This window comes from Diplotaxodon limnothrissa, linkage group LG19 (genome assembly GCF_057381915.1).
Source record: "Diplotaxodon limnothrissa isolate DT_005_m linkage group LG19, D_limnothrissa_male_GT1.1, whole genome shotgun sequence".
Taxonomy (NCBI): Eukaryota; Metazoa; Chordata; class Actinopteri; order Cichliformes; family Cichlidae; genus Diplotaxodon; species Diplotaxodon limnothrissa.
The window spans coordinates 13,380,753-13,407,065 of record NC_140614.1 but is presented as its reverse complement, the minus strand read 5'-3'; the positions used below and the strand labels follow the sequence as shown (position 1 = coordinate 13,407,065).

At 43.2% G+C, this 26,313-nt stretch overlaps 1 protein-coding gene across 1 annotated transcript; it reads right to left on the bottom strand.

Annotated features, from left to right (window-relative positions):
- Positions 1-6,170: 6,170 nt before the first annotated feature.
- clic4 (CLIC family member 4) lies at positions 6,171-24,100 on the bottom strand. The gene is made up of 6 exons (XM_085379222.1): positions 23,776-24,100; positions 13,149-13,258; positions 9,941-10,066; positions 9,507-9,613; positions 8,545-8,726; positions 6,171-7,908 (listed from the first exon to the last, which is right to left on the bottom strand). Exons 1-6 carry the CDS (start codon positions 23,842-23,844, stop codon positions 7,744-7,746), a joined length of 759 nt encoding a protein of 252 aa, XP_085235348.1. The 5' UTR covers positions 23,845-24,100; the 3' UTR covers positions 6,171-7,743.
- Positions 24,101-26,313: the final 2,213 nt, after the last annotated feature.

The following is a 26,313-nucleotide window of genomic DNA, read 5'->3' as shown; positions in this document are numbered from 1 at the left end:
ATGGAGCCACATCAAGTGTCAGGTGCACAGAGTCCATATGCAAAGAAGGTTTTTAACACATTGTAGGTCCAAAACCCAGTTGGGATATCACTGTGTACCCTTGAGCGAGCTACTTTACCAGTGTAAATATTTAGTCAGCTGTATAAATGGGTGTCGTGTAAAACCTGCAAATTGAACTGGCAGTGCTGGGAAAGAGTCAATGCCAAAAAGAAACGGATCCACTAAAGCATACACAGCTGATTGAGTTAACGTGTTAAAGGTAAAACAGAATGGGGCAAAACTAAAGCTTCAATGAATAATAGATGGGGAAGTTTTCTCACTGAGACAAAGAAAGATCCAAGATTATAAATGTAGTCAGTGTGTCTTTGTAGTTTAGCTGACGTGCTGGCTCCCTCACACGGTGTGTAATAAAGAGAAAAACACACAGATGCACACATGCATGCCTGACCTCGGTCTAATTCTAACCTTAACTTGGAAACCAACTCTTAGCCCTCAAACACCTCTTTGAAGCTCGCTCCAAAAAGCAGAACTCTCCTCACTTTCCAAAAATGTCCTCAAGGTCTAAAACTCAAACTGCTCCTTACGAAGATAGACTTACAAAGCCGCACATTCCCAGTCTACATGTTTGAGAAATAACATTCGGCCCTCCTGGCCTCACCTTCATTACCCAATTACACTAATACACTCGCTGTGCTTGTAATGATTGTGTGGTCTGAACGATAGCCAGCCTTGTTGTGTTGGTTCTTACCTCACACACCAAAACACACATGGACACACACACATCTGTCTGTTTGCATCTGGGTGGATTTCCTGCCTGTGAATTACAAGTGGAGTCCGTGTCTTAGTGCTCACCAGTGAGCAGGCGGTCCATGAATCTCTGAGGCTGAAACATGACACTTTAATGAGCTGGAGGGCATCCAAAAATTTTACGCCCCCACACCTTTTTTTTTTTTCTTCTCTTGCGAAAGTTTGGCTGCAATCAGCCCTTCAGAATGGGCTTGTTTATGCGTAGGAACAGTAGGGAATTGGCTGAAAACATCACCAAGTTTACTGCAAATGGGTGTCTTTGGGGGGGGGAGGTGGAAGCCACAGTGGGCGGACACCCACATGACACATTCCTTGCAGAAGAACAGAGCTGGAAACAAACATGTTTTGGTGCAAGGATTCCTGTAAATCTGTGTATCAGATCTCCAAATCCTGTAGACTCACAGCAACATATTTGAAGGTAAAGCAAGAAAGTCAAATAGATGTTTTTATTATCGTGCCGAAAACAAATTCCTGCTGAACTTAATTTGATTTCATTTTTAAGAGTTAAAAATGTCAGGCTGACCCGTACCTCTGTGGGATGCTTGGGATGTTTTTGTGCTACCGGTTCCAGTCATTCAGATGTGGATTTCCTCTCTGGCAGAGGCACACATCTGTTTTTGTTAAACACGAGTAAGCGGAAAATAAAACTAAACGCGATACCTCAAATTCCCGTTCAGGCCTCATTCACAGAAGGCTATAAATGGTTCCATAACTGCTACATGTCTACTTTTATTGCAGTGAAACTTTATTCTCACATCACAGCAACACGCAGAGAGACATTCATCACACCAGGAAAAGATAAATAATAACATAAATCTGCTGCTAATGTGAAATCAGGATCCTGATGCTGTGCACCTGGATAAACTGTGGTGCCGATACTCATTAGAAGTATGAGTAGCTTTGGACTTCTTTTCTTTTTCCCTGGCAGCTCCGTCTTCAGAATACCAATAATGACTCCTCCACACTTATCCAGAGCAATTCACTATCACCTCTCTTAGTTTTTCCCCTCTGATATAACCATTCCTAATCCTGTCCATATTTACATTTCCAACACAAATCTTAACATCACTAAGTCAGCCGCCTCCATCTTTCCTCCTCCTTTTTCTTAAATGGCACTGTTTCCAACACAGCCGCTCTCATCAGTTTGACACTGAGTATAAAAACTCATCGACCGCTTTACAGCTTTACAACATATTTCCATCTGTATTTCATTTCTTTGGAGCTTGTTTTTGATTGCCTTAAGGAACAGTAGACCTGCATAGGTTTTTCATCTTTTGTTAAACACATTTTATTTTATTTTATAGCGCCAAATCACAACAACAGTCGCCTCAAGGCGCTTTATATTGTATGGTAGACCCTACAATAATACATACAGAGAAAAACCCAACAATCATATGACTCCCTATGAGCAAGCACTTTGACGACAGTGGGAAGGAAAAACTCCCTTTTAACAGGAAGAGAACCAGGCTCAGGGAGGGGGCCATCTGCTGTGATTGGTTGGGGTGAGAGAAGGAAGACAGGATAAAAGACATGCTGTGGAAGAGAGACAGAGATTAATAATAAGTATGATTCAATGCAGAGAGGTCTATTGACTGTGTGCACGTTAGCATATGCTACTTGCGGAAACTCCTGTGGGGAGCTTTGTTTCCGGTGTCCTATTCGTGCCTAGGGTTGCCAACTCCCTGAAAAATAAATAAGGGACACCTCGTGGCCAGGGCCGGGCAACCCAGTTGTCTTCACCCTTCCCAGTGTGGTAGCTCTTTTTTTGTGTGTGAAATTATTTTTTAACCATTTGACTTGAACTTGATTTAAGCAGATGCATATTCTTTGTGATATGACCATATGGGAAACAAATGATCATTTAGCCATTTATTTTTAGCTCACAATGACAACATTAACACAGTAAAACAGGTCTCCTTCTTAAACAGAAGCCTGTCATGCTTAACTTTTGAGAATATAAGTAAATCTTTCTTTAAAAGAACTCTGTCCTGCTTAACTTAAAATTATATAAATTAATAGAAAGCAATAGAACGAAAAACATTCTTGTAACAGTGCACATTTAGTGCATTTAGTACAATTGGCTTCAGTTGAGGTATTATTTCAGCTTTTCTAAAGCTAATCAGCTGCTCCTGTTTGTAAACCCACTTGTTCCCATGATTACGCATCTTAACTCATCATCATTATTCATCTATGTATTACTTTTATGTATTAGTCATCTATTTGTTGTAATCATCTATCCTTGCAGTTGTTTATTACACAAAATAAATTATATTATTACACTTCTGGCCACATAGCCCTGATATTCACTGCACATGCCCATATTAACCTTAACCAGAGGGTTTAAAAAAAACAAACCAGTGTTTACATACCATATCTGCTTCTGCCATGGCCTGGCGGACAAAAAATTGGTAAAGGGTTCCCCGAGCTTTCATGCCCCTCATGTTCTTCATGTGCCCACCAATAGAAGCATGCCTATGGAAAAAGTGCGCCAGCACACAGTGCAGTGCGCTTTATAGTGCACTTTTCCAGCCAGGTGTTTTCCTTTTCCCATTCCTCCCTGTACTTTTGCAGCCTTTTTTTTTTTCTTTCTCTGAGCGAACAAACATTGCTGCTCTAATGCTGGGCTCACACTGTGCGATTTTTGGCCCATTTTGAGCCGATTTTTGAGTCGTGCGACCGATTTGGTGATCAGCCCGATTTTGGCCTTCATCGTGCGTCGTGTAGTATACGTGGGGTAACGAGAAGCGATTAACACCTCACGACCAGCTCCCGATCATCAATCGCTCGTGAGGGTGTCACCGCAGCTGCTCACGCGCAAACACGTAAACGTCGGTGAAAAAGACGTTGCAGCACAGCTGTGCAGCGTGTGATCTGGACACAAGCGATGGAGGCACAACTTGTAGAACTTTGGAAAGCTCATCCGAGCCTTTTCCATGTGGCATCACAAAATTATCACGACCACAACAACCGTGAAAATAGTTGGATCTACATTGCTGCTCAATCACAGCTGCCTGATCAATGTTTTTCATTAGCAATTTAACAAAGTTGATGGTGGTGGTGTGTCTGTGTGAGTGAAAGACAGAGAGAGCGAGCGACAGATTTTCTGTTATAACCTTCATTTTATGGACGCACAGTGTGCCGTCCGAGACTTGCACCGCAGTGTCGGCGTTTGTTTCCCTGTTGGCCATGCTTGTTGTTGTGGTCATCGGTTGTCTTCCGGTATTTTCTCCGTAAGCGACCTTTCCTCAACCAATGAGATGAGCGGTAATCTGACTTGTCATACTCGAATTGTCATAAGTGTGCTGTCAGCTCATTGGTCACAAAGCAGGAGAGGGGCTGGGAATTATGTTTTCAAACAAAGTGTTAATTCCATTAAAAGTTATAGACTACTTTTGATTCTCACTGTATTACGGGACAAAGTGCGTCCCTTATTAGCTCAATACGGGACGTGTACTTTTGTTTCTAAATACGGGACGATTCCGTTTTTTAAGGGACGGTTGGCAACCCTATTCGTGCCTGGTTTATGGTCCAAAACAAGTTAAGCAAATGAATGAATCAAGCGGCGATTTACATTTCTATAGATGTCTCGGGCATTTACCTAATATATCTGTAAATGATGTTCATCGACTTGTCGATATTTTTTCCCTGCACCTCAGGGCAAAAGAGAAAAGGGATTCAAATGTTATATTTCTCAGCTGTCCCTCGTTTATCCCGGGTGTTATGTTATAAAAATAACCAGTGATAGGTGAAATCAAGTAGCCAATTTTATTTTTTGACGGTGCAAAACGTTTCGTGGACATCGTGGACATACAGTACTGCACTTCAGAGTCACACTGCTAGCGATCGATGCAGCGATTCTGTACTGTACAGGAGAGACGTCACGGAGGAGATTGTCTGCAGCAATCGGGACGCAGGACACAATGTGATGTAAAAAAAAAAAATAAGCATGCAAACTTGCACTAAAAAATCTGCAAAACAGCGAGGTGAAAGGTGAACCGCGTTATTAGCGAGGGACCGCTGTAATTTTTAAGGTAAGCCACAACATACCCTTCGTAAATACTAATGTATAGAAACCCTTACCAGCAATCATTCATTTTTTGTGTGGCTTTTTTCACGGTTTGTTAACATGCTGTGTAGGTGTGTACTTGACTAGCTGATCTCGACATAACGGGGGAAACATCTGGTTTGACTATTCTTCACCTGTAGTTTGAATGCTGAACATTTGCCTCTTTAGATCATGAGACCAGTCACTATACAGAGATGTGCTTCTGAATGTGTCTTCTGCTGCAGTGATGCAGTTCTGCTTGTGTTGAGTGATGTAAACAACTGATCGATCTAAACGCTTTAAACGTCAAAATTGATCATTAGATTTTTTATGACACAACAGTGGTGAGTGTTCCCACCTTCTGCATTTTGTAACTTAACGCGATCTTTCCGTTTTCAAGTTTTGGACATGATTTTGGAGGATATCGTCGCAGTAGCGATTGACTGCAAAGTAAAGCTACTGGAAATGTACAACCCCACATCCGGTCTCAAACCAGGAAGTTAGCATTTTCTCGTGCACAGGGTCAATTAACACACAGTGAAGAAATACTAAATGCATCATGGGAATCCCCCAGCAGCCTGCACCTATTACAGCATAACTAAAGGAGGATATGCTTTAGCAAAAAGGAAAGTTTGAAGCCTAATCTTGAAAGTAGAGATAGTGTCTGTCTCCTGAATCCAAACTGGAAGCTGGTTCCACAGAAGAGGGGCCTGAAAACTGAAGGCTCTGCCTCCCATTCTACTTTTAAATACTCTAGGAACAACAAGTAGGCCTGCAGTGTGAGAGCAAAGTGCTCTAATAGGGTGATATGGTACTACAAGGTCATTAAGATAAGATGGGGCCTGATTATTTAAGAGCTTGTATGTGAGGAGCAGCATTTTGAATTCTGGATTTAACAGGGAGCCAATGAAGGGAAGCCAAAACAGGAGAAATCTGCTCTCTCTTTCTAGTCCCTGTCAGGTTTTTCACACACATCTTGTCCTCTTTTTCATTCCAGCACGTCTAGAGTGATGTTAGGGCTTTAACTATGCTTTTCAAATTCATCTTCCTGTTAGAAGAGGGCTCTCCCTCTCCACTTTTATCACCATAGCAGATCTTCACACTGATGGATTCAGACTGTCTTTATCTTACAATATAAAGTTTAAGTGAATTTAGCTAGTTTCATTTGGTATCAGATGTTGCTTTGGGCTGTGAAATGTAACTGAAACACTGATGGTTTAAACAAACACACAAGCCCCGAGTGCCAATAAGAAGTTTATTTAATTCAGTCAATATTGTTAAAAAGAAAAAAAAAAAACAAAAAACAAAAAAACCCCAAAAACAATGACATAGCTTGGATATTTTCTTGGTACAACGCCACACTCGCGTTGTCATGAAATGATATCGTAAAACAAAAATCCTTCCTGCGAAACATCTGCAGAGAGAAACGAGTAAGGCAAAGAGGAGATGCGTTCTCTAGTGTTCAAATCCAAGCAGGCAAGAAAAAGGCCCACGTTTCCTCAAAGGTTCAGATGAAATGCTTTAAATTTACAATCTGAGCAATGAAAACAAATATTTACAATTCCCTTCCCATCAGATTTGTTTTATAACAAATTCACGAAAGGAAAAAAACAACAACAAAAAAAACCAAAAAAAAAAAACATGGCAAATGGGAGAAAACAAAAACAGGTTTTGCTTTATCCACACTAAAGCACTTTTTGGAGCTACTACATTCACTACCTCGGAGATCGATCTACATACGGACTGATGACAGAAATCTGCACAGCTGTTCCTTCATTGCTACTCTCCTCTATTCTTCTTTTTTAGTCATAAATATCTTTAGAGTTGCTTTTCGCGGTGCTCAACCCAACATTAGTGTCCTTCAACCTGTGTGTTATGAAGCAGGAGACTGAGCGTGTGTGGTTTCTTCATTTGTCATCCACAGTGAGACCAGAATAATGTGCCCCCCCCATTTTTGGTTCATAACATATAATCCAAACTATGGCTACAGTAAGCACAATGTGTTCGATATGAGAAGAAACTCTACTGATTAAAACAGCCGCTTTCAAAGGCAATAATAAGCTACATACAGGTGAATATTTCTTAGACCTCAGGCTGCATTTTTCCTGCTGTTACTTCTGCAAGCAGTACGGGAAATTTCCTACAGTTCTACCGAGCTACAAGACTTGTGCCCACTTAGGGCAGTGAGGAAATCAGAGCATGGTTGCCAGGTAGATTTACCTGCAGTTACAAATATTCTCATTTATTTTAAACAGCTCAACATTAAAATAAAGCATCTCAGTTGATATGTCGACCACTTAGGTTTGGATTAGCTTCTATTTTAACCTGTCAAATACTTGAGCCAAAAAACACTGAAGCGTCAACACTGTTTACATGAACAAAGATGAGGGGAAAGAAAAAAAAGCTTCTTAGTCTTCAGAAATCCAAGAAACGGACGACAGTGAAATTTAAACAGACGACAGTGAAATACCAGCGTGTGGCCTTTCCCCCTGCATACGGAGGAAAGGTCAGCTTGAAGGTCACTTATCAGGGAGCGCGCTCGACTCCCAGCATCGACAAGCACTGACGTGCACGCCTGGCTGCTTCTCCGTCGCCTCACAACATTCATTGGCAAATGAAAAACAAAAAGCAATTAAAGGGGACAAACATGAGCGAGGGTGATTCAACTAAACAGACCTTCATAATGACCGGAAGAAAAAAAAGAAATGAATGACCAAGGGTTCATGCATGGAGTTCACTCTAGATGAGGAGAGAAGGAAAAGAAGTCCAAAGTTGTTGTTTTTTCCTTTATGGTGAATGAGCACGTCAGTCCCGGTGCCAAGGATGGGGAGGTGCAGGGGAGTATAGAGAGGTGGTGAGGGGATGGAAGGAGGCGGTCGCGACGGAGGAGCTCATTTGACCAGCCTCTTGGCTACGTCTCCGTAGGCGATCTCGATCTCGTTGTCGCTGGGGCAGGTGTTGGTGAACTCTTCGCGCGTGTAGGCGTTGTTCAGGTACTTCCAGATGCCCGTCATCTCTTTGGGGATTTCGAAGCCTCTGTACTTCTTAGTCACCACCTGAAAGAATGACGCGAGTTGTTCAATCACACTGTTGATGCACAAGTTCCAAAAACTCCACAAATATGACACGTTAAAGGTTAACTGTTAAGATTTACCAAGGGAGCCGGGGTAGCTGGGTAATTTTTGAAGCAGAGCAGTGAAAAGTAAAAAGTATAGAGTGGCAACGGCACAACTTCTGATGATGCGCCAATATTTGCTAAAGCATTTTAATATATAACCTGCGGGAAAATGCTCTTAGTATTTTCTTGAAAATTAATTTCTAAAATGATCACAAACTAAGAAAATTAACTGCCCTGTAGAGATAAATTAGGACCTTTAAGTTTATTTCCAGAAGCATGAACAGCAGCCTCATTGCTGGTGACTGAAAAGCTTCAGCTCCGAACAACGAGCCGTTTCTATCCGACCAGCCCGAGCATGCAGGCAGGTGTTCTCCTTTATTCAGATTATTAGCCTGAGAATTACACGAGAACCATTTTCATTTATTCCAGTAATTGAAGCCAGTCCCTCCCTTGCAGGTGCAGCATGAGGCGAGCGTTTCCTCAAGTACAGCTTGTATGCTCTCTTCTTAAAAAAAAACAAACATCTGATTTGGTGGTTAAATGACAACGCCTGCAGGTGTGTTTCATGACTCACCTTAACTATATGCAGTTTGGGCAGCAGGTTACAGTCAGCCAGGGTCATTTCGTCCCCATCCAAGAACTTGCGGTTAGAAACTTTGACGTCTTCTATGCTGTTGTGATCGATCTCATCGGGCAGCGGCGAGCGAAGATACTCGTCCAGCTTCTGCAGGGTCTTTAGCAGCCCGCGCTCTAGAGCTGCAAAGAAGGAGACGGTTACTGCAGAGCAACCACACGGTGGCAGCATTTCATCAAGAGACGCACACAGAGAGCACTTTATAAATATGAGAGCGCTTCAAATGCCGTCTGAAAAGGAATGCACAGGTGATAGTTTGTCCTCATATTCCACCCATCTACAGATACTAAACAATTCATTCCACAAATAGAAAGTATGTCATGAACACATACTAGGTGTAGTGGTTTGACAGTAGATCTAACCCGTAACTTATCACTGAACCATGACATTCACTCTCTAACTCTGTTGACATAGCCTTGGCTTTCACATCCAGCTCACTGTGGTTTGATATTTTCTCAGAGTGGAGATCAGCCAACTAAAACATGATATGATAAGTCTGTTTTTTTACATTCCAAAACATCATACTCCCACATTTCCCCCCAAAGAAGGACACAACGGGATTTCAAAGACAAAGGACTACTTTTTCTTCACATTATTCCAATAAAATATTAAATTTCTGATAATCGTTTACAGACTGTGGGCTACATAAATCTGGAACGAGGGTGAGGTTATGAGCACCAGTTCGCTCTCTGGATCATGGCTGTGCACTTTTCTAGAAAGTTCCAGGTGAGACTGGGAGCGAAAGGACAGGAGGAGGCAGCAGAACAAAAGCGCCGTGTGTTCCCGAGTCAGACTTTAATCCACCAATCCAGGCAGGGCTACCAGTGTCACCTAGCAACCAGTAAAGCACACTACACACTGAAGTCCTGCACCTTCCCGCGTGCATGCGTGTAAAGACTTACCCTCGTTCCCATCTGGTTTGGAGTTCTTGATGTATGCAGAAAACTTGGCAAAGATGTCCATGCCAGCGGTGTTTGACTCTGGATGTCTTGCACCAAGCTTGATGTACCTGCAAAATAAACACATATGAAGCCACGTGTGCTGCAGTTATTTTACGTTTTCTCTGTGCAGACATCATTAGAAAATAAAAATGAGCAAAGAACAGCTCAATAAAAGCTCCATTTACTACTGACAGACACCAACACTATAAGTGGAAGGCTCATAAAATGTGTTGACAATAAAATAAATACTGCAAAACTTTATTTAATCGTCATTTACAATCAACAAAAGGCTCTGTAATTAACTGCTCACGGTGCAGTTAATCATAAGTGGGGGGTGTTTGGTGTCTAGGTGTGGCAAGCAGTCATCGCAGGAGTTTGAAACAGAAAGCACTCACTTGGGCGGGGAGAGAACATCCTCGAGAAACTCCTCGATCTTGTTGACGTCAGTTTTGACCTCGCTGTTGAAGGTGATGAAGGGCGGGTGCGTGCCGGGGGCCAGGTTCTGGAGGTCTGCGGGCTTCCTGGGACACGGAGTGGAGAAATGTCAGTGGGCAGATGAAGGCAGAACCAATCCAGGAGCTCGTTTCTAACATGTAAAATCTGCTTTTATCCCCACAAAAGGAACCAGAGATTTAACTTAATACTGTGTGTATAATATACTGTGTAATTACTTTAAGTTCAAATATTTAAAGGGCTGCGTTTCTGCTGCGTGTTTTTTCAGACCTCTACAACCCCCCCTCCTCCTCCAGCTGGAGCCGCTGTGCTGCGAGTCTGTTTGTGTCCCCTTTTTTCCTCTGTGGCCTTCAAACCAGCACATTTGGTGCCAGATGTCTCTGGCAGGCAGATGAGGCTGACACACAAACAGCAATGAGCATGTGCTGAATGAGTCTTCAGTATAAAAACAACCAAACAGCAGTGACTCTGATGGGTTTGTGGGGACAGTCTAAACAGTGACTGATATTAATAATACCATCAACATCATTCATCCAACAGTGCAGGTTTTTTGAGTCCATGCCCATAATGATGGCGAGCTTTGGGACAAACCATTTAAGGGCAGAAAAAAGGGGAAATTACTTCAACTCTTTGGCATGTCAGGGGGAAGTGACATGCCCACCGATTATCACCAAGGAGCGAGGAAGAAACTGCCTCGAATCACAGAAAAACAGGAGAGCCTTGAAAGACGACAAGAAGAAATAAAACACCATATTTGACTTGGTTGCCATTCTACTGTTGACCCAAAATTACACCAGAATCTGTAGTACAACTAGTCCCACTTTCAGTTAAAATAAATAAAACAATCAGGTTCTTTGCAGGTTTTAAAATGAGAAAACCCCCCCCCCAAAAAAACCCACACATGGCACGTCATGGTGTGTTGTTACCTATTCAACAAAAACCAGACGAACCGCAGAAAGTGTGTGAGACCAAGTACACCCCACCATTCAGTAACTTACAGAATCAGTCTTCTGCTTTGTTCAGATGCAGCTTCGCAAACCCAAACCGAGAGAGGAGGCTTTCTCCCAACTAGGGCTGGGCATATCATACGGTTCACGGTAATATCGGTATAATGTAAGGCAACGATAAGAAAATGAAATATCGCGATAGAATATGGGTAAAACACGCACGCCTTCGTTTTCATACGCACACGGTGGAAAAAGCATGGCGGCGACGGAGAATGAGAAGAGCGAAAGCGGATCGTTAAATGAAATAGAAGAACCAGAATTGGTTTGTAAAAATGCTGCAACTTCAGTGGTGTGGAACTGGTTTAGCTTTCGTCCGTAAGATACACAACAAAGCCCTATATTTGGTAGAGCGTGCTAGCGGGCCGACGTTATTACCAAACCGTTTTTATGTACACGGCGCTCAAAAATGTTTTAGTACGACTTTGCTAAGCTACGAAGCCGCACCGCTTGATGGATTGTCGGAGCATTACGGCTACCGTAGGCAGGAGCCTGGCGGAGTGATACGTACTGTGCTTCAACATAATATTACCGTATTGTGTGTGTATAACCTCTTTTTAAGTGTTGTGGATATTAAACATGGTTATTCTAGGATATGTCGGCCAGTTTCCAGGGAAATGCCTTTTGGTTAAACTGTCAGCGAGGAATTTGCACTGTTACATTTGTATATAACTGTAATGCACATGAAAAACAGCTGCTTGTTTAAGTGAAAATACATTGTTAGTGCAAAAAACCCACCAAAGTTGTAAAGTATTTTGTTTTGCTTCAGCTAAATCGTTATTGCAAATTTTCAAATATATATCGTGATAAATATTTTTGGCCAAATTGCCCTGCCCTACTCCCAACAACCCTTCCAAAGAGGCCACACTTTGCAGTTTTTCCTAACTTTGAACACATGCAGACTGACACCAAGTCAGGAAGTCCAAGCTGCAGCTCGTGGGATTTTTTTTTTGCAGTTTCCCTGCAGTTCTTGCACTTTTCCACTCAGCACTGCACGGTCTGACGGGGTCAGTATGCTGGGACACCCACTGCTGTGAGGATTCACAGCTGTGTTGAATGTTTGCGACTTGTGAATAATCTCTCTCACTGCAGAATGATGGGCACATTCTTTCACAGACTGATGAGCAGCAGCAGTTGCTTCTCTGAAATTACTGATGTTGTTCCTTCTTGACAGCAAACTGACAGAATTCAGCTTTTATAGCAGTGCTCACACTTCCTGATGATCAGTTACTCAAATGCATTTGATTAACTGGCTGCTACCTACCCAACAGAAACAAAAAGAAACAATAATAATATTTTGTTTTTTGCTTCTGCAGCAAATATGGCCTTTCGCCAGCTACAGCAAAAGCAGTGGAGGTTATTCGCTGCCTCACACAGAGACTTTCTACCCGGGAGGAAAATATATGCAAAATACCCAAACCCATGCACTCATCCTGAACGTCAAGGCATGTGTGAAAATTAAGCCACTAGTCAAATGGCTCTCACTTTCCTCCTGTGAGCGGTCTAAAAAAAAAAAAACAAACAAAAAAAACAAAACAAAGGAAACACTTTTATCAAATGCATCTCTGCTGTTGCTGCAAAGAATAAACGACACTGTGGAAACCAGGGTCGGTAATCTTAAAAATCTAAAGACACAAAGAGAGACTGCAGAAACCAGGCGTCCATCTGACTGGTGGATACAGCTCAAAATAATCAGGCCTAACAAGTGGATAAACATTTAGGGAGTATTTAGATGAATCATACAGACGGAAACGTAGTCTGTTTGGAGCTCCTAGTACTGGAATCCACATGTGAAAGTGTGTTGGCTTGCAGCTGGCAAGGAAAAACAAAATTGCAGAGGATCACTGATCCCAGTGGTTTTTAAAAAAAAGACAGTTGCCCAACAAATTCTAGGCAGGAAGTGAGCAGAGTCAAGAATCTTAAAATAACCTCTCCAGAGTCTGAATGTTTAGTTTCCCCCAATTTTCCCTGGCCTGGGAAGGGGTCATGGGAAAACCAAATAAGCAGTGGGGAAGCAGCGAGTGTGTCAGAGGTGGGGCTGGATCAAAGCAGTACACTGGGAAACGCCCAGGAACGCTCCAGTAGGCTAACAAAGAAGGAAAAGTGATGGAACAGATGATTATAGAGGAAAGAGAACAGCGCTCACCTCTTTAGATCCACAGTAGTGACGTTGAAGACGACTCCTTTCAGCCACAGAATCATGAAGAGTCTCTGGGAGAAGGGGCAGTTCCCAATGCTCTCGCCATCACTTCCTGCCTTCAACAAACACACAGACAGAGGAGCAGGATTAACCACCAGAAACATATTCCAGGTACCAGTCCTGAGAACTGAGTACACAAAAGATGGGTGGAAGCATCTCACATTTAATTACCACTGGCATACAACCCAATCTAGCAGACAAAGATCTAAAAGCACCTATGACTGGTTCCCATGGCCGACAGCACTTTGCTTACTGTTTAGTCCAAAACACAAACAGGTCCTGATAACCTTTTCAGCTGTACTGCACAACCTGGGCGCTTTGCTGCGCTCACCCACAGGGGCCCGTTTCACACAATGACTCTTTCAGACTCGAGCAGGAGGCAAAGACTGACGAACAAACTCACATGCCTTTGAAGGCGTCTGCACACTTCCCCCTTCCATTTGGAGAACCACAGCCTAAGAGCAACAGGAAACTTGTAGAGTGATTAAGGCTCAGATAGCCTTGTGCTTCCTTCTTAGCCAGACTGCACAAAAACAAGGCCGAGTTGTGGGGGGAACGAGATCAATGGAAGTGGTGTGCGCTCCAAATGAATGACGCACACTCATCGTTTAGCGATGGGAAGGAGCGCGGTAAAGACGCTATTTGGATATTAAATTTAATCTGTTTCAAACAAACAAATCAATAGCAGCTCAGCTTAAGTACTGTAAAACTAGGGAATGATGCAGCAAATTAATCTGCGCACAAACACACACAGCAGGCTGTTTTATTAGTTTTACACCACATGGGCACAAATATCATCTGGACTCCACATCAGAAGGCAGAGTAAGCATTTCATCTGATTAAGAGTTTTACACGGTGTCATAAAGAAATCCTGCTTCCTTTCTTTTCTTAATTGTCATTTTTAAAAACATGCATTGAGAAAAATGGCATTTTCTTTGTTCTTCCTCTTCAATATTCACAAAAGCAGACACACAACAACCTCCATCATCCAGCTCGTGCGCTCTGTGGTGACCAACCCTGCCAAGCTATTCTATTAACAAGGACATACATGGAGGTCATTGAAACCCTGGCACTCTGGAATTCACTCATTCATTCAGTGGATGACTGTAGCAGAGCCTCTGAATAAGCTGAATGTCATTTATTTTTTGTTGTCTGCCTCGTGTGACGTCACTCGCTGCTCATTCCCTTCAGCTTTGCTTCTTTCGTCCTTTTCAGCCTTTTTCCACCTGCACAGAGGCGTCTGCTATACCAAGTAATGCAAAAGATATACAAATCACACATAAATACCACCGATTTGCAAAAGGGTGCTGAATGAACATAAGATTCAAATGATTTTTAACTTTACAAATATATATTTGTTAATGTCAGATCTGCAGGTCCTCAATAGGGCACTTTGTTGTGCAGGGTTCAGTCAGTGCAGCAGCTCCTTGCTGCTGCGGACAGGCTGGCTGCTGTTGTCCTCTGTGTGACGCCCAGTGAGACGGCTCTGTTTGATCTGCCTGCTGGCTCCCATTGTACTGCCACTGTCCTCTCCCTCTCTGAATTCAATTTCTGAAAAGCTTGGATTAGATCACTGCCATTGTTTAGCAAATGAAAGTCCCCTTTTCACATTACACGATTCAATTCCAAAATAAGGCTTTAGCCCTGAGGTGCTGGACTAGCATTAGCTGAACCTAAGGGGATCAGAAAGACATCAATGGGATGATTACTCCATTTTCCCCGCAGCGCTACACCTACAGAGAAGCATTCAGGTCTGCATCAAGGGTGGTAACGCAGCACAGCAACTGTTCCCATGGCAATGGCCAGAACGTATGACATGGAAAGCAATGCATGCATTGTGAAAAGGATTACAATGCACAGGTGAGCGGTCTGCAGCCGGCTCTCTTTTGGTGGTGATAAAATGCAAATACACGGTTGAATGTCATTTGTAAAGATGTTACCACTCAGTGAACCGCTTTCAAGGAGAGTTCATCAGAGTTCTGCAGGTCGAGTGGTGAGACAGGAGGCCACAGCAGCTGAGAAAGACATTTCATTTTTTCCTTCCTGTCTCAGTGCGATTTCAGGTTCTGGGCATTCAGACTCCTACTCTCTGGACTCTGCAGCAGAGCAGGCTGCAGACACAGAGAGAGAGATTACAGGAAACCAGAAGGAAACTGGGGATCATGTGGTGCTAACCAACAGGAGGGAGAACAAGTGGTAACGGATGCTTAAAGCGTGACGAAGAGGAAAGATAGTAAGCTTCAGTGTGCTTTTTGGCCCTCTTGTTTCTTCCTCCTCCTTCTCTTCCCTCTTTATCCCTTACCCCTTATCCTGGGCCCCTCTGTGGAGTCAGAGGGGGGTTGGGCATTCGGAGAGGAGGGAGAAACTATTCCAGAAATGTCCTGTTCCTCCCGCCGAAGATGGCGCTTTGTTTAGTTTAAGCAGTGATCCTGGCGGAGCTGCATTTCCGACGTGCTCCTCGGGAGCAGCTGCTAGGCACTAAATGAACTGTAAGAACGGCTTTTGATTGACATTTTAAGCACTTCTGCTTTTAAAATAGCCGAAATAAATCCAGAAGGATCAGAAAACCTTAGATTTCGTGTTTTTCTTCTAATATGGAGCCTATGGGCCCAACTGACACTTTCCAGAAAGCCTATATTAAGGTGTGACATTCAGGAAAGGGCTTCAACACAAAGCACTTTCTGTTTGTAGATCGTCAGGTACGTCATCAGCTAGCAGGCAAAAAAAAGGCAATAAAACTCTGGAGTTAGGGGAGAAAATCTTTAGAAGGCAAAGCCCACGAGTTTGGAAAGAAGCACATTTTACAAGTAGTACACAGATTCACACAAATTGGCTGCAATAACGTTTGGCCCACAGCAGCAACAGCTGACTGCTGCCAACAGGCTCTCCAGCTTTATTTTAGGCTCAGTGGATGGTAAGTCAGCAGATGCTTGTTTATTTAATCCCAGCGCACACAGCTGCTTGATGAAGGGTGTGAGTCATGTTTAATCTTGGATGTTATCTAGGAGTTCAGGACAGCGTGACGCATCGATGAGCACATTGAGGGTGGGTCTGGGTGGGCAAACACACGCAGCCTTCTCCAGCCAGTGAGATCATACCTCTTATCACTTCCCCTTTCTTCGTGGAGCCAGTGATGTAACAACTAAGCCAAAACACAAGTCAAAGTAACAGAAGACGACAACACACAAAGTGGTCCTTTCTACCAGCCACTCCCACAAACTCAAGTTTTCCTTGCTAGCAAAAGAATTCCAAGACACAGCAAGTTGACCAAACCGATATTTAGAACAAAACACACAGAGGAATGCAGGCAGCGGTACCCAGGACAACCGGCACAAACTGGCTCCAAGTGTGTGACATGGAGGGAGTGCACACTAGTTTCCGTTAAATCAAAGAGAGCAAGTCATCTTTTATAGCCTGGAAAGCCCAGGTGAGCTGCATCAGCTGATGACCTTCTCATGTCAGCCAATTACCAGCAGGAGTAGGCCAGGACTTCCTTGGGGACACTGGAAGGGCCATGACAAGCAGCCAACTCGTCTTGAACGCGCTGAGGTCACACCGCTCATCGCTTCCTCATCGACGTTTTTTTCCTATTGGATGGTTCAACATTACTTCCCTTGCCAGGCGTCAGCGGGGATATTAGCAAAGTGTCATGTTTCTTTGTGTATTATTGTACAACGCCAGCTCACGGTTGGCTCTCAGATGCTACACAGCCACCCCTCACTAGCCTGGGCTGCACCCCAGGAGATCGAATCAAGTAAGGTGGAAATTACTTTTCAACATCCTTCATTTCCAACATCAAAGCACTGCAGAACCACGCTGGGTTGTGAGGCTTTCATCCACCTTAAAGTGGGGATAACACTCAGTTGAGACCTCTTTGAAATCTACATGAAGTGCATAGCTGGTGCTGTGCAGTGTAATATCCTCCTCTTGTAAATATGGTTTTTAATCCCAACAATCTCCATACCCTCATGATCACAAATAAATAAATAAAATTAAAAGTTAGAAGGCATTTAAAGATCTCCACGAAGCCTCTCACTCTAGCAGACCTGCACACCTGAAACTATAACATGAAGTCGAGTCTGTGTGCAGTTTTATCCACAAAAATCCACTCAAACGTTTAAAATACATTTTCTTTACTTAAGAATCTGATTAATGGTTTCAAATCATCTAAAGTCACACGCAGTATCCGTAGAGACAACGTTCAACTTCATCCATCCATCGCCTGTTGTGTGTCATATTTAAATCACTAAGCCAGTCAGGAACCTGGTAATGTCGCCCAACAGATCTCAGCAGTGATGACAAGGATTCCTGAACGTTTCATTGCCATCTGAGCTCTTAAAGATGGCTGTACTTTTAACTGGGACGCAAGGTATCCTTTTATCCACTGCAGTCCAATAACATTTTACAACCTGGCACATAAAAGAGTTGCTCAATGTGCAACAACACCTTTCTCTCACTCACAGAAAGGCTCTCATCATTATCTAAGACAGACATTCCTTTTCTAGAGCAGCGGTGTGATATCACAGCTTCTACAGTGAGCAGCTGAGGACAATGATCCTGTTCATGCTGGGCCCAGTCCTCCCAATCTCTGCTCACCGCCTAATTTTAGTAACGTGGCGGCCCTCGCCTTCCCCTCCCCGCACTTCACATTCTAAATAGGTTGGGCTGCTCAGCGAGTTCAAGCCACACTTGACCGAATAAGGAACTGACGAAGTAGCGAGCTCTGGAGCTCGGCTGCTTCGACACACTGCAGGAATGTCCGTTTGAGGGTGGGCAGCCCTGCTAGCGTCATGGCAGCGCCTCTCCCTGTTTGCTGGACACACACTCACACACATATAGGCCAAGGTAGGATTAAAAGAAGCTGGACCCAAAAACTGCCCGCTGTTTGTCAGCTTACGCTGGCATTGAATGATTAAGCTAAACAGAGTCAGGCTGGAATTCATGAGACACACTGTCAGACATGGCAGGGTGAGGGTCAACTAAAGAACCACAGCCAATTTTAGTATTTAACAATGTAAAATAACTGAAAATACAGAAGTTCTGCTGTAGCATTTTCTCCAGAAACTTTCCTAGTTGTACATGAACTGACTCTGTATGTCACCGCCTTATTCATAAGCTGACTTCTATGAATAAGACACCAAAAGGAATAAAAACAATAATATGTTCTTATTTTATTTGGAAAGGATCTAATTTTTATCAAGTTTTATTTAAGAATAAAATAAAAATCTGTTTTAAAAACTTTTACACACAAACTATCCAGTGTTTGGACTTCTGAGACATTTTATAGACCAAGCTGATCATAAAGAAGATATAAAAACATAAAGTAGATTATGGATAACAAAAAAAACAACAACAACAAAAAAAACAAAAACAAAACAGCATTTTTATGTTAATACCAAGCAGCCTGTCAAGTCTGCCCAAATAAATCAATCTGAATTCAGCAGCCGTTTGATGAAAATCAGAAAAAGTAAGAAATGAAGAAGAGCAATAGTTCAACATGTGAAGTAAGTTTTAGGTACTTAAAAGGGTTCCTGGCAGACTGACCAAATCAGCCGGTCAGATTTGACCTCCTGGTTGAATCACTCCAACCTGAGACACTGTGGGTGCCCGAGCGCGCAGGGGAGTCGGATTCGGCTGGGCCATGGAAACATCGCAACATCCTCTCTGTGGCTGTGACTCAGGCTGACATCACTCAGGGGAAAACTTAAGACTTCCACTGAGACACAGGCCTACTGTTCACAGTCAGATTCAGTGGAAAGTTGTGGAAAGCTGACGTCTAAATGAGGCTTACTCTTGCTGTGGCAATGATGTAAGTTTACTGAATAACCAGAGGAGATAAGCAGCAGCCAGGTCAGGTTTCTCCAGGCCCAGGGTGAGTGGAAGTGATGAGTAATGCAGATCCAAAATGAAGGCAGAGCAGACAGTAAATGTGGGAGACGAGCATGAACCGACTGACTCCTCGCTCTGCTGTTTTTTTTCCAAGTATCTAATACAAACAATAAGCTGCATACTCAGGTTGGCCCCGACCCCACCTCTGCAAAAATTTCACTGACCATAAAGGGAGACGCGCTCTTACTCGCAAACACAAAAGCCAAATGTTTGCGTTGTTCCTGCCCGTTTCTCCTCACACTTTCCTTTGAAATGACACAAAACTGGTTCCTGAAAAAGCCTTTAACAGTAAACTTGAAGTCTGCCTGCACAGTGATGTAATTAAAGCAACCCCGAACCCTGTAGTGATTTCTTCAGGACAAAAGCCCCGTCTAGACAGCTATGACCCTTTGGCATCAACACATCCTTAGTGTGCCATTACCACACATGCCAGATACATATATGGCAGCAGAAGCCCAGACCGTGGCTACACAAACACCAGCCACATCATCAGGATAGACTCTGACCCACCGGCGAGCTGCATTTCAGTGCCTGTCTGGTGCATGATCAACAGTTTTTGTTTTACACCATCATAAAAATCTAACATGCAAAACACTCATGGACAAGCCTGACTTTGCATTTCCACATATACAAATGTTTGCTGCAAGCAAAGCATCAAGTCAGCAATAAGCATGCACCTTCATCAATGATTGGGATTACAGTCAGTACTGATGTAGTGCATGTAGTTTAACCTCTGAAAATAAAGGTAATAGAGGAGCTACAGCCAGAGGCTGCGGCAGGTACAGCCTTAACAATAATAGTATAACACATGACTCAGTGATTGGATCCATTCCGTGCTGCTCTGGACTGACCTCATTTCCGGTCATTGAAAAATGCTTTATTAACCATCGGCTTCCTGACTGAACAGCACAGAAATGAGACCAGCTCTTCCGCCCCTCAATGAGATGACTCAAGCTTTTAAATTTGAACATCATTTACATAAGAGCCATTTATTTAGGTACAACTAGGGCCGTGTTGCTTAAGTACATGTTATAGTCCACTGGCAAGAACATAAATTAACTTCTGAGTGGTTCCAAAGCCCCAGTTCAGATTGGTGTAATAACACACTGCCAGATCGATTAGGCCAGTGGCCAGAGAGTCAGTCAACCAGACAGTTACAAAGAAGAAGTTGTGACAGGCCAGGTGCTGCAAAAGCAAGTCCATGGTGCAGAAACGAGGACACACAGCACAAGCTCAGCAAGCTCCACACCACTAACAAGCCATTAATCTCTGTCCTCTAACTCAAGATGCTGACTGCAGCGTTACTCACAAAAAATAAAGCGCTCTATTGATTTTCCTATAAAGAAACAGCACTTAGCTCCCTAGAATACCACCCGAGGGACAAAGGAACGGTTTATTTTATGCTGAAAAGAAACAAACAATAAATGGAACCTCGCTGCTAAGGGTAGCGATACTAAACCTTTCAAACTACCGACATTTTAACGGTTACAGCTTTTGGGTGAGCAGTGCATTGTTACGAGCCGCAGTATATAAGCCATGCATCTGACCATCACATGCTCCAACTGATTGCACAACATGATGAGCCGATCTTGGCCAGGCCTGCAAACAGCTCAGAGTGTAACGCGTTAAGATGAAGTTAAACCCGAGCTGTCATTGTTCTCTTTTACAGACCGAGCTAACAACGTTTTAGCCTCCTTGACCGCACAAAAGCGCTGCATAGCTGCGAACTCCTCTCTGGGCTTTGTAGGCCTTCATCTCCACTGTAAACAGTCTGCCACCCAGACCTAAAAGCACTTCTTGAACATGTTTTCAACCTCTGCTGGCCTGAGAGCTGGAAGCAGCATAAGGCTTTGCGACCGGTCGTGTGACCCTGGCACAGTCTCAGCCAGCAGACGCACAAATGCGAGTGGAGATAAAGGCTGTTTGTTTCCTTTGGCTCATCTATATTCCACTCACTGTCATCCACCCATGATCATATGCTGGTGCAGAATGACTCATTTGCATGCATGTCCCGAATTAATTCAGAGAATCTTCGTAAGGAAAATTGAATAAAACATACAGAATCATTTGAGTGCAAGTTATGAACACAAAAACAACAATGAAGAATGTAAAGAACCAGCATGGCTGTGCTCCCATCTTATGCACAGCTTTGCATTTACATGTTGTTGCTGCATCCTGTCACCAGGTGGCAGTACCAAAAACATGTGGAATAACCATAAACAGAATAAGGTTAGAGGAGAGTCGCCTTCTACCGTGATAGCCCCCAAAACCAGCAGAAGGGTTGGAGCTGAATGCCATCAGGGCGGGAAAGCTGATCGTCAGAGAAGGAGATGAAGTTGGCGAGGAAATAATGTGAGAACCGTTGAAGAGCAGAATGATTGTGTTAAATGTGAGGATTTAGAGGTTGCAAGTGTGAATCTTTCAGGTTACATTTGTAGCCCGAGCCCGACTGACCAATCACATTTAAGCAGAGGTTAGTTTTATTCACAGAAAAGCCCAACAGTTGGCGTGACCATGGAAAGGGGACCGACAGGAGACAGCACCATTACCACAAAACACTGATCTGCAATGCTCTGCGCTTAGGTCAAAGCAGTCTAATGTGCTCCCAAGTCTGGATGATGTCGTGATTAAGAGGAACAATTTCAAATAAATACAAATACAAAAGATAGATACAAGCTTTATTCTCCCATTTAATTACGACATCTCATTTAGTATTCTAATGTGTTGGGTGGATGCTAGGAAGTCACCCTCCACAGCCCAACAGCTACTTGTGATCAAAAACAATATCTAACCTGCTGCGCTGTGATGAGGTCAAGGGTCGATCCTCCCACTTACAAAGTCATCACATTGTGCTGATGTGACAGAGCAATAAACGGAGACAACACGAGCTTCACCTCCCCACCCTCGATGAGCCCACTCCAAGTGTTCCCATAGCAGTTTGACAACTGTTGCTATAAACACTGGTGGTAAAAAGCTGCAAGATAATCGAACAGTCTCTGAACTGGGTGAGCCAGCTACTTTTAATGAGTAAACAGTGTTGACGCCTCTCAATCTATAGACATGGACACTGTGGCAACTGATATTACGGAAGCATAATTAGTCAGCTTTGATATGTGGCAGAGGCCTAACAGATCTGACAGCTGTGTGTGGAGAGCACACACACACACACACACACACACACACTTTGTTATCAGCTGTTCCCAGAGGCCCAGCTAACAGCAATGTGCCTATGGCAACCTGCATGCCAGCCATTGTCTCCCATGGCTGTGTTTAATGCAACACAGTGAAAACGGCTGCATGAATAATAGATGTGTACAAGTCAAACTCTGGTACATGCAACACGGAGCCATGTGAGAGGGAGTGAAGGGAAACGCTAGCACACTTCCACGCAGACGTGTCCAGAAGATACACAATGAAGAAACTTCTGGCTGCGCGGGCTAGAAAGGGAGGGGTTGGGAGGGAAGAGCCGGCCACAAGTGCAAACCTTCCAGGCCTCGGGATGATGTAACCTCTCCTGTAGGCAGTGAAATGCAGTAGTAGAAGCAGCACTGGACGGTTTGTTCCTGTAGTTTTACGCTGAGGAGACCTCCTCTTTAAACTCAGAGTCTACAAAAGCACCACAAACAGGACGGAGGCGGGGTTTGTACTGCATCCAACTGATATGATGTAATGGAGGTGGTTCTCCTAGATAGGGATCCCTTTATAAATTGGGCTTATCGAGGGTAATTGCTCTCATATGTAGCATGTATCAGTGTTTTCAAAGCCGCAATCATCCACTGTTACTGTTATGAGCCTGCCGTTTTGGTCAGTGACACCCTAACGTACCAACACCCATAAACTCCACCACCTAATTCGCTACCCCACAGCCTCCTCCCACTACCCCAGCCCCCTTCAGTCCCAGTGTGCTTCTCCCTCTATTCTTCCTGGTGCCATTTTCCCGCTCTGGGAAGCATCAGGCTCAAAGAAAGAAAGAAAAAAACAAACAAAAAAAAAAAAAACAGGCATCCACCGCCACCACCTCCACCAGGGTCTCCACTGAGCAGGAGATCATCCATTAAGCTACCCAACTGCCCGCTTTAAACAATTTTAATGAAAATGCACCAACAGCATTGTCTGCCACACACTTTCTTTTGTGTGTGAAACAAAGCTGGAAAACTGGTGAAGCAGTTTGTCCTTCAGGCTCTTTGTTGCTTTGGTGAACCAAACATCAAACACCCTGCACTCTTATTTAAAGCTGAACCAGGGTCAGTTCTCATACCATCTACCACTTAGTGCCCCAAACACGAAAATGCACCTGCAGCATGTATCCCACTGTCGGGTGGACTCTTGTGAAGCACAGCTGCCGGGCTTTTGTTGCAGAATTAGCGCCCAGTTTTCAGCACGGCAGGTTGATCTGCACCCACGCTGAGGGGTGGAGAGGTGGGAGATGGCCGTATCCGCCCTGCTGGTGACACTGCGGGCTCCACATGGCCACAATGGCAAAGAGGTTTATGGATGTAAATGAACATGTAGCTCCGAGCCTCTCAAACACACGCCTCCATACAGCCGTCCTGCGTGGAGACACTATATGTGCAAATCTCTAACATTACTCGCTTTCGAGGCAGAAATAAAGCGCGTGAGAGCACAATGCGCAGATGTGGGTTAAGCCAAGTGAGAGAGAGAAAAACTTATCCTGCGGTCTTACCTTCACAAACAGCTCGATAACGGGCTCATTATCCGCCTTCACTCCGTTCTGCGGGACCGACAGCGACATGGTAGCTGCTGCTCTGAAGTTTCTCCTCACAAAGATGAGTTTTCCCCGCTACCACGCCCGACTTAGCTCTTATCCGCCTCCCCCCTTTTTTGCGCACTCAATCCCGAAGACGCCTTTTTCTTCCCTCCAGGTTCTGCAGAGCAAAGCGGACCAGAGCAGCGGCGCCTTCCAGACAACAGAAATGTTTCCAGGCTACACACGCACGGCTGACCCGTCACAGGATCTATCTGCTGGGTGGGTGGTGATGGTGACGAGGACGGCGTGAAGAAGCTACGGGAATATTTAAAGCGTGACGTCATCAGCGGGGAGGGTTGGAGGTGGAGGGAGTCCGGTCGCTAAGGATCCCAGTAAAACGCAGGGGCGTTTCCAGGACTTTCATAGGGGTGGCACAGGCACCATAAAAAAGTAGTATCATTGTTTGTTTGTTTTTAACATTCAGTAAGTCAGTTGAAATAATAGTTATATCTATCTATCTATTACAGAAGAGGATTAGGGCCACTGGGGAAAAAAAAGTGGGCACGTCTTTTTTCTTCTTCTTTTCCTAAATTCTGAGAAAAAAGTCAGAATCCTTTCCTTTGTTGTAAATATACATTTAAATACATTTTTTAAATTTTTAAATATTTTCCTTTTTAAAAAATTATATAATAATAAAATAATTTAATTTAATAATTTTTCCTTTATTTTAATTTCAGCTTACTTTTTATCTTATTTAAATATTTGGGTCTATTCTGTTTTATTGTAAGCTGCAGGCATTGCTGCTTGAAAGAAGGCATTAAGTTTTAGAGAAATCAGTCAAATTCAAAGTTCTGCTGCTGACTCGAGAAGCAGTTTTTCTATACAGAAACTGCTTTTATGAACAGGTCGTTCAATAAAGGACTCTTCACTGATGTTGAGTTATCAGAGTTCTGGGTGAGGAAAAACTAAACCTTGGACTTAATCTTAATGATATTTTTAAAAAATCAAGCAGAACCTAGAGTCACAAAATTCTTGTTAGGGATTCTATGCAGTCCTATGAAAAAAAAATCATTGTTTCCTTAGGAATTAGGAGGATAAGTGGAAGCCAGGTAATCAAATCTACTTGGTTAACTGATCATCTGCAAAAGAGCAGAAGCTTTTGCAGCCTGCTGGTCTGACACATTCATGCATGTGTTAACATAATGCTACAATTTTGCCAGGTTAGGAAATCCCAACAAATTTACCCAAAGGTCAGACGGTGTAGTACTGAGAGACATTACACAAGCACTACGTCTCAGACTCTTCAGGCCTCAGTTAGCATGTTAAATGTTAAAAATCATGACAGTAAAATTAGAAAAATAGTAAAAAAGTATGAATGGAGAAAACTTCTCTCTCTAAAAAAAGAATGAAAAGGTGATGATTTGCACTTGTTTTACAGCCACAGGATCGGGGCACCTCGGAGTCTCTGAGTTGAAAACAAACTCCTCTATGTACCAAAGTATTCTAGAGTCAGATATGAGGCCATCTGTCCAAAAGTTAAAGCTCAAACACATTGGAATGAAAGGAATTAGGGCCCAGTCAAAGTTCTGACCTGACTAAAATGCTGTGGTGATTGCAAACCTCAATGAACTGAAGCAATGTTAAGAAGAGTAGAGTAAAATTCCTCCATAACAATGTGAGAGACTGATAAAATTATGCAGAAAACTGTTACTTTGGGTTGTTCCACAAGCCCCTTCCATCATGAACTTTACTTTTTTCACAGATTTTCTTATTTTTAAAAAAGGACCTCCCTCTTTTTCCTTTTAGCGTTTTTCATCGTCATGAACCTGCAACATATGGAAGCCATCATGAGGAGGAGACGTGCTGCTGAGATCACAACACTGTATGTGTGTGGTGGAGATAATGACATTTACCACAAAATGTCAGTGGTGGTAGAAGCTCATAATTCACAATCATATTTCAGGCAGTTAGAGATCCACCCAGTCAGAGAAATTGTTGCTTTGCTGAGTAATGGTATAGTACTTTTTCTTTAGGCAAATCTGCCTGGGGGGAAATACACGTTCTGAGGGAGGTGTCTCCTGCATCTGCACTGAAGTCTACATCTACTACTGTGCAAATGTTTGTTACCACCCCAAACTTCCTTAAATTTAGCTTCCAAAGAGCCAGACTTGTAATTTTTTTTTTAAAGTGGTGTTCAGCTTTGATCTTTCAAAGCTTTTCTTTGGCTGTTTTTTGACTCGTTTTCAGTCCAATCCTTTTGTTTGTTAGATCTTATGAATTGTTCGAGTATAAAAAAGGCTAACTCAAGGGATGAACCAGTGTTGTGTCCACATTTCACAGACAACTTAACAAAGAACCCATTTTAAATTGGATCTTTAGGAACTTTGCATTAAAAAAATAAACACTTCTTTAATACAATCAATGAAAAATGACAAAAGATAGCACAATTTACTGACAGTGATTCCTAAACAGCTATTATCTGAAAACCATTAAGTTCATAAAACAGCATGGTGT